This window comes from Opisthocomus hoazin, chromosome 2, assembly GCF_030867145.1.
Source record: "Opisthocomus hoazin isolate bOpiHoa1 chromosome 2, bOpiHoa1.hap1, whole genome shotgun sequence".
NCBI lineage: Eukaryota > Metazoa > Chordata > Aves > Opisthocomiformes > Opisthocomidae > Opisthocomus > Opisthocomus hoazin.
In genome coordinates, this window is record NC_134415.1 from 128,260,798 (window position 1) to 128,273,131 (window position 12,334).

Below are 12,334 nucleotides of genomic sequence, written 5' to 3' on the forward strand. Positions count from 1 at the left end.
TTTTCTCACCTGCCTCAAGCTTCCTGCCAGTCTTTCTATTTTTTATAGGAGCACAATTCAATCCCACAGATACTAACTATGTGTTCTGTAAATTTAACCTGAGTTGAACAGAATCCCCAGCCGTATTTGTAGTCATCAACAGCACTGCGACATGAGTAACAAGGCAAGAACAAGCGAAGGGGAGAGCTCTTGGGATCAAGCCAGTTATCTCTTTACCAGACATTTAAAGTCTGGTGGGTAGGTTTGGGGTTTTTTCATTTAGTTTTATTTTTCCTTGAAGGAAGTGTGCTTTTGTTAATTAATTTATTTAATTTTGTACATTTTCTTAATCTTTAAGGGTGAAACTGAAATCAGAGCTCTGTTTGATGTAATTTTTCTGCAGCTTGCAGGAAACAAGTTTTCATAACAGCGTCTGAGCTTGTGTTCCTATTCCTTGCACTCTGGATTGAGCCTAATTTCAGTACTTAGTCTGCACATCTTTCATCCATGACCAAACCAAAACCTTGCTGCAACCCTGCTGAACACCCGTTCCAAAGAAAGACCTCCGTGGGGCAGGCCTATGGACGGATTCTGTGGAGACTGGCCATTCCTTGTGTCTTAAAAAATTGCCCGTTAAATGGGAAAGTCACATTTCCTACCTGCAGAGCCTTGCCCTACAAATTTGATCGCATGAGTAAGCTCGGTGGACCAGTTGGGGATTCCCGCATGAACATCTCTAATCTTAAGCAGGCCAGACACAACATGACCTAGCGCTGAAACCCCAGGGCAGCAAGCTGCCACCTGACATCCCGCTGTGCCGGAGGGGAGGCGTTTCCACTTCACGGCACACTGTCACAGAAAAAACGCAGCTTGAACTCTTCACTTCCCATCACCCAGTCCACGAGCAGCGCCAGGAAATGTCAGACAAGCGTCCAACCTGGCCACACGAGCCTCTTCACCAAAGGGGCCCCTTGGGCATCACAGACCTGTCCCTCCCATCTCCTTCACGGCTTGTGGTCCTGCGTCCCTGAAGTCGCTTCGCCACCTCTCCCACGTGGACCAGGCTGCGAAAGAAAGATCTGAGCACTGGATATGTGAGTGCCAAGTGGCAAACATCCTCTGGCAAACAGCAGCACATAAACCACGAGGCGAGACTGGACTAACTTCACTCAATAAGTTCACTCATGCCCTAAATGGCGGGGTGTGCAATCCCCTGAATATTAGGGGAAAGCCACGTGGAAAGCATCTTTTTCTGTAGACAGATTCACCAGTGCCACGTGTAGGTGTGCACAGGCTGAATACGCCCGTCTCAGGGACTACAAATAGTCTGGCAAACACAGATCTAAGAAGTCTGCGAAGGATTTTTTTTTTTTAATGCAAAAAATAAAATAACATTTTCTGGCAAATACTTCACTGACAGAGAAACATTTTTGCAACTCGGCCGGTGAGATCTGCAAAACTGCAGCCTGCAAAATCCACAGCAGGGGAGAGAGGGGTTGTCTTGCAGCTGGCCTCAAAGTGATAGTGCCTGCGAGGCGAAGCATCCTCTGCCTCTTCTCCCCAGAAAGGCAACCAGCAAGCGGGCAGCAATCAGCATTCACTTGCTGACATCTAGTGTCAGTAAGAAGCATCGGCGTCCTGCCTGTGAGGTGGTTTTCCCCTGGCTCCCTCTGCAACCCACCACTCAGTGAATTTTGAACACAGTTATTAATGTTTTCACACTTTGGATCAATCTGATTACACGTTATTCTGCTATTCTTCCTGCAATAACCAGACTTCCCTGGTTTGTGCTCTGGTTTTTTTTCCAGCACTCCAACGTCATGTCTTTTTTTTTGTTTAAAAAATAATAATAAGCACTTTTGTGGACTGTGCCTGGCTTCTGTTCAAAACAAAGAAAATTGAGCCCTTACAGCCTCTCAGTGTCTCCTTTTGAGCATGGAGTTGGATTTTAAAGCCCTTTCCTCCCTGCCTGCCCCACCCATTTTTCTTAGTATTCATCATGGATGAGGAAAAAACTCTAAATGACAAGAACAAATTTAGAATTTCAGAATAAATGATGCTAGAGGAGACCCCTGCATGCCCCTCATCCCAGCCCTTGCTCAAAGGAATGTTAAATTTCACATTGGTCTGGTTTCTCAGCAAGTAATCTAGTCAAATTCTGACTATTTTGGAGGATGGAGATTCCACACACCTTTGAGCAAAACCCTGGAAATTCACCCTGATGGACAATCTCACTGTCACCTTTCTTCTATGTCCACAAAGGAGAAGAGGCCATGGATCTTCGGTCACCTGGATGATGGATCTTTGGATGGCTCAAAATGGAAAATATCTCTGTAGACCTCAGGATGTTCTCCTAACGTCAGAGCTATGAAGGGGACGAAGTGTTATGTTACCAAGTGTTGCAATGCCACAGCACCAAGCTAAGTGCTCTGTGCTTAGCAATTTGGGGAGTGTATTATGTCTCAGGGTGAGATTTAAGAGTCATAAATCCTGCCTTTTGCAGGTCTTAGGAGCTTAATTCTGTGCTGCCAGTAGGCAAGGGAGGAAACATATCCTGTCCCAGAAAATAACCATTTTGAAGACTTTCCTCCAAAACCGAGGCAGGGTTACTTCTCTCTGAGAGAGCTGGAGACCATGGCATCATTCCCTGCTGTGCTGCCTCTCTCCAGCTAAGCAGGATACTCTGGCTGTGGGATGATCGTCTCTTCATCTCAAGGAATTCAAATCCTTATCTCCAGTTTCCCAAAGGTATGAACTGATCATAGTACATCACCCATTCACCCTCTTCCTCCCACCTCCTTACCCCACTGAAGCTGTCCCACAATGCAGCGAAAACACAAAATGTATGGGGCCACAGTAAAAGAAGACAGAATCACAGAATCACAGAATGGTAGGGGTTGGAAGGGACCTCTGTGGGTCATCTAGTCCAACCCTCCTGCCAAAGCAGGGTCACCTACAGCAGGCTGCACAGGACCTTGTCCAGGCAGGTCTTGAATATCTCCAGAGAAGGAGACTCCACAACCTCCCTGGGCAGCCTGGGCCAGTGCTCCATCACCCTCAGAGGGAAGAAGTTCTTCCTCATGTTCAGACAGAACTTCCTGTGCTTCAGTTTGTGCCCGTTGCCCCTTGTCCTGTCGCTGGGCACCACTGAAAAGAGTCTGGCCCCATCCTCCTGCCACCCACCCTGCAGATATTTATAAGCATTTATAAGGTCCCCTCACAGCCTTCTCTTCTTCAGGCTGAACAAGCCCAGCTAATTAAGACATTTAAGGGAGCTCAAGTCACTAGGCCAGTCATGATGGCCAAGAGCTTCTTGGGTTCCCAACACTATGGCCCTTACGTGAGACAGTTTTCCCAAGGAATAGCTGCCACAAGGAACTGCTGTTGCTGTGCACATCTCATGCACACTCACAAAGCATACGTGGCAGCTCTGGCTGCAGATACGTGGTGGATCTAGTCCAAAGCCCATGGCCATTGACATAAAAACTCCCACGGGCAGCCATTGTGTTTGGGCTGAGCTTAAACACAGAGGTCAATGCTGTGTTAGTTCCTTTCCTTTCTTCAGGCTTGCTGCTGCTCTCCGGTACTCTGGTATAAGATACACTGGGACCTCTCACTTCTGAGTCAATATAGGTTTTTAGGGGATATATCTAGCACAATGCCAGGTTTTGTGTCTTTGCTGACCGTGTAACCGTGGTGCAAGGCAGCTCAGGTCTGTCATCGTCATGTTGCCCAACACTTCGCAGGGGGTGCCACAGACCGTGACCAAAGTCTTCCCTGGGGAAAATCCAGTTCCACGCAGGTAAACTTCTCCTCCATTTAAGCCACCTTAGAAAAGGACAGAAAATGGGATTTAAGACAGAGCCTGTCAGCTAGCTGTCAACAAGGTTATTTTTTTTTAAATTCATAAATTTGTGCTTTCTTGCCAAGGAAAACTAGTCACTGCAGTCACCTCATACTGCACACCACGAAGCAGCTTCAATAAACCTTCCTGACTTACCCCAGTTGTAATGTAGAGCTGTCACCATCAGCTGGGAGATGAATGTCAGATTGGAGGAAGCCCAGCCCCTGGGGACATCCAGGCCCAGCACACGATACTCGCCAACAGGGAGCAGAGGAGCTGAGCACTGCAAAGTAGAGTGAGTGATGGTGACACCACTACAAGCAAAGTCTCCAACAAACACGTAGGTGGTGTCCATCTCTGTGACTCGTGATACCGTCATCGTTAAAAGGAGACCAGTTGCAACAAGTGAAAGCAAAGCTGGGGTAAACTCCTCATGGTAACTTATTCTTCCAATGTAATAGGAGATGCCATCTACTTTTAGACTCAAAGCCTTAGTCCCATTACCCGGAGGCATCGTGCACTGGATAGCTACACACGTGACACTGAGAACAAGGCAAGGAAGATGATCAATAAGAACAGAAGTCATTCTCTTTCCTTTCAGTGCTGAGCCTGCTAGGGTGAGCAGGCCTCCACCATTGATACTAAAGTTCTGTGGGTAAAACCGGTACACCTGAGGCAGGATGGTCAGAACACTGGAGGCATTTCTGAAGCAAGCTTGCCCACTTTTCCTGCTGGATATGGACATATTGTGTTCCCCTGGGCCAATGCAGTCTGTCTGGCAATTGATGCTGGTCTCATTCCAGAAAGTTACCTTGCAGAAAACCTGGTTATTCATTTGTACCACGGGGCTGTCACTTGGCTGTGCCAACTTCTGTCCTTTGATCATCACATGGGTGAATGTCCCATTGGTCTCCCAGGTCACCAAATCTACAAGGGGGGTCCACTGCTCACGAAGGTGGAGTGTACAGTCTCCAAGGCAGACACTGCTGATCCCGTTGACAGTCACTGTGACATTAAGAGCCCAAGATGCCTCAGCCAGCCACTGGTAATGCAAAGGATGGGGCCCTGGAAGGACAATACATCTAATGGCATCGTTATCAGAGATCTGGATCTCACAGGAATAGTTACCCTCCAGGCTGACCTGTACCAAATTCCTCCTGGATTTTAAAGCAGTACCAGATATAGTGAGTAATATCCCACCACAGATTGATCCTTGTGATGGGAATACGGAGGTTATCCGTGGAGTTATTGTAAGGGCCTGCAGCCTTGCTGTCACATGAGCATATCCTAGCTGCCTCTGGATAACCCGGATGGGGAAAGTCCCAGGTTCTAGGCTCTTCAGTGGCAAGGAGCAGTGATAAAACATTGCAGACTTGTTGCCACGTTGAAACTCAAGTTCACATTCCCTGTGTCCAAGCTTAGCCACAGATCCAGTGATGTTTATCCCCTGGATACTCAACAGTAGGCTGCTGTTTGTGATTTCCATTTCAACAAAAGTAATCAGAGGAGTGAAAGCTCTTTGGTAGTTAAAGGTGGTGGTCTTTTCCGCAAAAAGAGTATGTTGAAGTGAACCACTGCTGATGACTACGTTTACTCTGACTGACATGTCTTGTGAATCTTCATTGGACAAATTAGAAGCTGGTGGGGTCAGGCACCAAATTGTCTCTTCTGTCAAGTGAGTAACCATACAGGTTTGCCTGTTCATTGAAACAGAAACCAGGGCAGGATTTTGGCTGAAGCCCATCCCAGAGATTGTAAGAAGTGTTCCACCTAGGAGTAAAACAAAACAAGGGAGGAGGACATTATATGCAGGATAGGAATCAACGACTGCCAATGAACGATCACAAACCATGATAAAGCTGATAAACATGACAGATAATCTCAGCCAGGTTGAATGGAAGAAGAAATCAAATCCCTTTTTTGGAACAAGACACCTAGCAGTCACTTAACAGGATAATCCTATGTGGACAAGAGACTAAGGTATCAGATGGCCAGGGACCATCATGGCAGCAAATAGCAGTAGAAAGCCACCACAGAACTTGAGAAAGCTGTAGAGAGAAGACCCTCGAGAGTAAAGAGAGACTGAGCTCTTCTGGGAATGGTACTGACTATACAGGCAGGTGGGGAGACGGTTTGGTCCTGCTGCGTACAGGGTAGCAGGATGCAGCATGACTACTTTCAAACAAAAATCCAGAAGCACAGACTTTGCTTCAATCTTCAGTTCTGCCTGACCATTCATCCAGAGTGTCAGATTTGCTATGCACTGATGGTTACTTTCCCTTTGAGGAATTCACTGATCAGCAAAGCTGATACACTGATGAATGCCTCCAGCTTCAAGCCTCCCCTGCTTATATGCTCCCAGTCTGCACCATTTAAGATGGGGAGAACAGGAAGAGGAAGAGAAGAGCAGGTCTCCCTCCACTGTCAAAAGCAACTCTGACCAGGGCTTCCCATGCGTGGGCTGGAGGAAGGCAGGCTGTCTGCTTTCCTCTGTGGTTGCCTGGATGTTTTTATTCCCTGGGCATCTACTTGAGACGGCAGAAGAAGAGAGCAAATGGGTTAGCAGACTCACGGTGTGAACTGGTACAGCCATTCACAAGGAAAAGTAATGCAGGAAGAGTTAGACAAAAAGTTTTGACCTCCAGCTGAGCCTGTCCTTGTGTCTAGCTTTGGAAGCTGGAAGACCGGTGTAGCAAAGTATCGTACACTGCTGCACTCTCAATCTTCCTAAGTCATCCTATATTTGGGTCACTCTGGGAGACAGGCTATCTTTGGTCTGATCCAGCACAGCTGTTCTACGACATGGCAGTGGAGTCTTCCTCTCCACATTGACAGGAGAAGGAGCCTTGGGAGTCTCTGCTACCAACCTTGCCACTGAAAGCAGGTGCTAATTGTCTGGAATAAGCATGAATCCTAATGTCTGGGTTTACCTAACATTGCAAAGCAGCAGTACTAGCACTGCTGTTCAGGGTGGTGAGAATAAGAACAGCACCAAAGAACGAGCAGTTTGAATTTTAGGATGTGATAATGACAAAGGTGCAAACCCTCCAGCATTCCCAGCCTAATGCCATGCTTCCAAGCCCAGAGCTGCCTCCCTTAGGGGGAGCCATCTGAAGCCTCTGTCCTTCTTCACTTAGTTTGCAACACTGGTGCTCCCAGTGCCCTGCCTTGCTTCAGCCTCTTTATCCATTAAGCCCACGCCCTTCCTTTTCCCCTGATCTGGCTGCAAAATAAACTGTTTTATAATGAGGTCCCTTCTGAGTCAGCTCAAATCTCTAATCCAGATGGCCGCATAAGTTTTAGAGAAAACGAAATACTAGAGATAAGGCGGGGGAAGGACTGACAATTTTTTGCAACAATGAGATTGTAAATCAGCTTAAGCCATTCATTAAACTACAGCCAACAAGTTACTCAGTACTTATTTAGATTTTAATTTACCCTTAAATATGAAAAGAAAGGTGCAATAATGATTTTTTTTTTAGTACAGCGTAATGGCCAAAACTGATAGCCTTTGCTCTCCAAGCTCTATCCACGCTCTCATCTTTCAAGGCTTGAGCACTTCACAAACAGTTGGACTAATCACATATTCAAAAGCCTCCAAGTTTTTGTATCTTTAAATGTGTTGTGAGCCTGCGGGAGCAATCTGTGGAGGACTTGAGGTTTCATCAGAAGAATTTCTCTGTGTTCTATAAAAGCGCTTCGAAGGGCTCAAGTAAAATTCACTACAGGGATTCAACCCTCCTCCACCCTCAGCCAAATGGCAAAACAAATCAACCACCCCCAAATCTCCTTTTTAAGATTTAGAGTAAAACTTTTCTTTTAATTCAGTGATGTTTTGCTCTGAAACAAACTTAAATTATTTCCAGTGTTTAAAATCTTGTCATGGGATTAATAAATATTTCACTTTTGATTAAAATTATCATGGAAAAAGGGTTTTCTTGTCTTTTCAACTTTACAAAACTGAACATCCCCTTTGGGATCACTTGAAATTGTTTGCTTCAAAGCACAATTGTACCCTGCTTTCCACCTAACTTTCACATAGAAAGCTTTTAAAGATGGAGACGTAATGACTGAAAGAAACAGCCCAGATGAGTCAGGTGTGGGTGTGCTTTGTTTTCCCAGTTGGAAAATGCAAGAATACATGAGCAAACTCTTGGGGAAATCAAATTCAAAGCACAGGAACCCCTGAACCAGCCAGCCAGATTGAGGGATGCTCACTACCATCCCACATTTCCAGACTGCTGCTGTCTATCGATTGATGTCTGCATAATAAAGGGTCACAGATTTAAAACACCCTCATTTAAACTGATGTGAAACGGGATGCCGCTTCCATTCCTGCAGGAAAACTGTGCCCTTGATCCCTTTAACCTCCATAAGTGGCTGCAGATGTACCAACGCTGTTTACCCAGAAGGGAGCCACAACATGGCTCTATGCTGAAGATCTCTGAGAGGTACTGGATTAACGGCTCAACCCTGCAAAACACAAGCAACACAGAAAGGGGTTTTTAGAGGTTTAGGGGCTGTTTTATGGTTTTCTCTCCTGCTGCAGTGCTGTGCTTCCTTACAACTCCTGCAAAGTTGGAAGGCAAAACGCCCATCTGGCACAGCCCCTTTGTTCAATGCCACAGTGACAGGACCTCTCCACGTCCCAAATTTTTCCACGTGATTTGAGCTACAGCTATTACGAACACTGTCTTATCAAGTGACAGCCTGTGGGCCAAGTTCAGTCCATGAGGCACAACTGAATTTCTTCTTCAAAAGAAGCAAGAATGAAGGAGTTTCTGCCAAAGAGATCCCCCTGCAGCCATGCCCACAGACAGGAGATGCAAGTGCACCAAAGAGACACCCCAGATGCCTTCCCTTCTTACATCCTCCCACCAGACAGCAGAGGTAACTGCAGCAAGAGGAAACACACAGATAACCTCCTAAAGCCTGCTCAGATAAGGGTGTAGCTCTGCTTCTGTCCCACCTACATCTATTTTTCCTCCCAGTCACTCTCCTTTCAGAAATACTGCCCAGGCCTAAAAAAAGACAAGTTATAGAAGCAGACCTTCAAAAGCCTGCAACCCAGCCCACCAGAGATCAGGCTTGTCTCCCTGGATGACCCATCTCCCTCCACTGTCTGTCCCTGGAGACAAAGTGAAGGTATTACTACCAGGCTCCAGAATCAGACAGCATGAATCCCTGTGTGTCATCCCACCAACCAGAGGCTTTCTCATTCCAAACTTCATTAATGCAACAAGCAGCTTAGGGTTGTTTGTGGGCAATAAAGGCAGCTCTGTTCTCCCTAACACCATTGTTTCAGGATCGTTCCTAGCAGCTGCCATGGATGAGAGCCGTGTGCCTGAGGAGCAAAACTGCGTTGCCTGTGAATGCACTGTTGCATCCCACTTCCAGGTTGGTTTTCCCCCACGTTTTAATTCATTTATCTAGGAATGAAATGTCACCTTAAAAGATGGAAATAGCATAATTTAATAATTCTCCAAACAAAGCATTTTTTTGTTTTTCTCACAAAAACTGTTTCTTTTCTTCTGCTGTTTTCCTGCAGCAGGATTTATCTGCATTTGACCTGAATCTGTGAATACCTTTGATTGCCTGAATATGCATTTTTCATCAAATCAGCTGCTTTTTCTAAAATGTTTCTGTCCTGTCTCTTGCTGTTCCAAGGGGAGTTAACTGACTAGCATTAGCAGTTTGCTGACTTGGGTTCCATAGATCAATAAAAGTCTTGATAATTATTTATAATATTACACCACACTGCAGATTTCACCGTTAGGTAGAGATTTTGTGAAAACTCTTACCTTTCTTTTCAGATTAACCCTAAAATGCCAAATAGGACATAGAATGAAATTTTTATCCTAAGGAAAGCACACATTCACACACCTGTTTGAAGCAACAGCAATGCCATTGATGGTGACAGAAACGTTGTACCATCCCGTAGCCAAGGCTGGAAGTGTCACATTAATACCATGGTCTGTCTGTGCCTGGATCTGTGCCCATGAGCCCCCAATTTGCACCTTGATATCTGACCCTCGGTAGCTCACAAACTGGGATATTCCAATCTGAAGCTCCTGACCCCCTGCAGAGAGAAGACTGAATGAAACTTTCAGTGTTTCTGGCAACAGTTATTGTAGCACACATAGCCATTGCCCAAGGACAAGCATGGAGTCCCATCATGCCAGAACAGACCCAGTAATGTCCATTACCTAGAAACTAGAAAACTAGAAGACCGTGATGGTTTTGTATCTTACTCATCCCTTGACATCCCTGATAAGGTCACCAGCCACCAAGGTTGTCCTGAGACATCAGCACAGTAAACATGGCTAAGACCATCTACAGCCACTCTCAGCCTGCTGGTACATGCTCAGGATAGGATCCATGCTCCCTTATCATAAACATCTATCTTACAAATATCTGCAGCTGGTTAGAGCCAAAACCAGCTTTTCTAAAGCTCACATAAACTGGAGCTGAGGAGTTCTGGGATTTTTCCTAAATCCCTGACAAATGATCCAGACCACATTTTTCAGCACTATGGAGCTGCCTAACTTTAACAAGAGCCTCCCACAGGTAAATAATTATTTCCTTGGGTACCTGAAGCCAGATGCCCATGCATGCTCCAAAGCCCCTTGTTTTCAAGAAACATGCATCTCGCATTTAAGATCTGTTGTGAGCCATGTTACATTCATATGCTAGAGGATGCTTTTCTTTATTTGTGCACACTGCAATAATAGAAAAGGACAATGGCAGTGAAGAATGGAATTTCATAACCTAACTTCCTCCTGAAATAGCTTTAAAAGTTATGGGGTGTGCATCAGTCCATATAAAAGCATTTTCACTGAGCACACTATATCTGCAGCCAGTGAAGAGCAACAGAGCCTTAATGACACTATTCATCTTATTGTAAGGAAGACATTCAAAAGAGCTGTGGTGAATCCCACCATAGAGCTGTGTATTTCTCTTTACTAACTATGCCAGACAGGTAAGCAACAAGCATAAAGGTGTGTTTAGGAGGAGAATCCCGTTCTCCCATCTCCTCCGAAGGATGTGGGATCGATTGCACAGAAGCAGAAATAAACATGATGAGAAGGGGTCTCTAAGTCCAACTCCCTGCTGTCATAGACCAGCCAACCTGAAACACTTGTCTACCCACAGAGCTGCTCCGGAACAGCTGGTGAAGATCGTAGAATCATAGAATCGTATGTTGCAAAAGACCTCTAAGATCGTCACAGAATCACAGAATAGTAGGGGTTGGAAGGGACCTCTGTGGGTCATCTAGTCCAACCATCTGCCCAACACCAACATCTACAAGTATCTTAAACACCTCCATGGATGGTGACTCAACCACTTCCCTGGGCAGCCTGTTCTGATGTCTGACCACTCTTTCAGTGAAGAAACTTTTCCTATTATCCAATCTAAACCTCCCCTGATGCAAAAAGAGGCCATTGCCTCTCATCCTATTGCTAGTTACTTGGCAGAAGAGACCAACCCCACCTCTCTACAACCTCCTTTCAGATAGTTGTAGAGAGCAATAAGGTCCCCCCCTCAGCCTCCTCTTCTCCAGACTAAACAGCCCCAGTTCCTTCAGTCGCTCCTCGTAAGACTTTTTCTCCAGATCCCTCACCAGCCTTATTGCTCTTCTCTGGACACGCTCCAGCACCTCAGTGTCCTTCTTGTAGTGAGGGGCCCAAAACTGAACACAGTACTCGAGGTGCGCCCTCACCAGTGTCAAGTACAGGGGCACAATCACCTCCCTATTCCTGCTGGCCCAGAGTAGCTTCATTTTTGCCCATTCCTCTTCTTCACTGAGCTCAATACTTTTGAAAAACAAGGCTTCACGTGGCATTGTTTTCCCACTCACATGGGACAACAGTCAAGAGCAGCTCATCTGTTCAACACTGTCACTGTATCTCAACAAAAACGAACGCTGAAGGGTTAGCCCATTCTTACTGGAGATACAGATATGAGTAGAAATTTTGTCTCCCAAGCAGAGGCCAGGGTCACTTGGTTTTAGCATCATCTCCAAGGCAGGTACAGTCCCCTTCAGCACCACAGCCTCGTGTTAGAGAAGTCTTTCCTTTTCATGAAGGAGGAGAGTATGTACAAAACTCCCCTCATCTACCAGCTCCTCTAAAAGCAGGTCTTGAAGCCAGTACTTTTCAATTCTGCACGCACAAAGACTCAAATAAAGTTTGAATGTTTGAAAGCCTGCGAAGTTGAATATATTAATAATCTGAACTCTTTGGACTCTTGGTCAATTGTCAGCTTAATCCTAGATGCCTGGAAGGCACCCGTGTAATTTATTTATTCTTTTTATTATATGGGAAGAAAATTATATTAAAAGCAGAAGCCATGGAGGTTCTGAATGGAAGATTGATTTACGCTTTCTGGACTAATAGAAAGTGACAAGGGCATTTGGGGAAAGGTACAGAAATGATGGGCACGCAGCAAGAATTGCATTTCATCACTGGCAGTCACCTAATTCTTTGCATCCCCACCAAGTCCAGCTGAACT

General features: G+C 45.6%; 1 protein-coding gene across 1 annotated transcript in view; it reads right to left on the minus strand.

The window, feature by feature from the left end:
• Positions 1 to 12,334, minus strand: part of PKHD1 (PKHD1 ciliary IPT domain containing fibrocystin/polyductin) — a 277,151-nt gene that overhangs the window by 221,263 nt on the left and 43,554 nt on the right. Inside the window, exons 30-33 of the mRNA XM_075414995.1 lie at positions 9,707 to 9,902; positions 8,229 to 8,296; positions 3,980 to 5,593; positions 3,664 to 3,807 (exon numbers count right to left, since the gene is read on the minus strand). Of these exons, the coding sequence (XP_075271110.1) occupies positions 3,664 to 3,807; positions 3,980 to 5,593; positions 8,229 to 8,296; positions 9,707 to 9,902 (2,022 nt within the window). The remainder of the gene's footprint in view (positions 1 to 3,663; positions 3,808 to 3,979; positions 5,594 to 8,228; positions 8,297 to 9,706; positions 9,903 to 12,334) is intronic.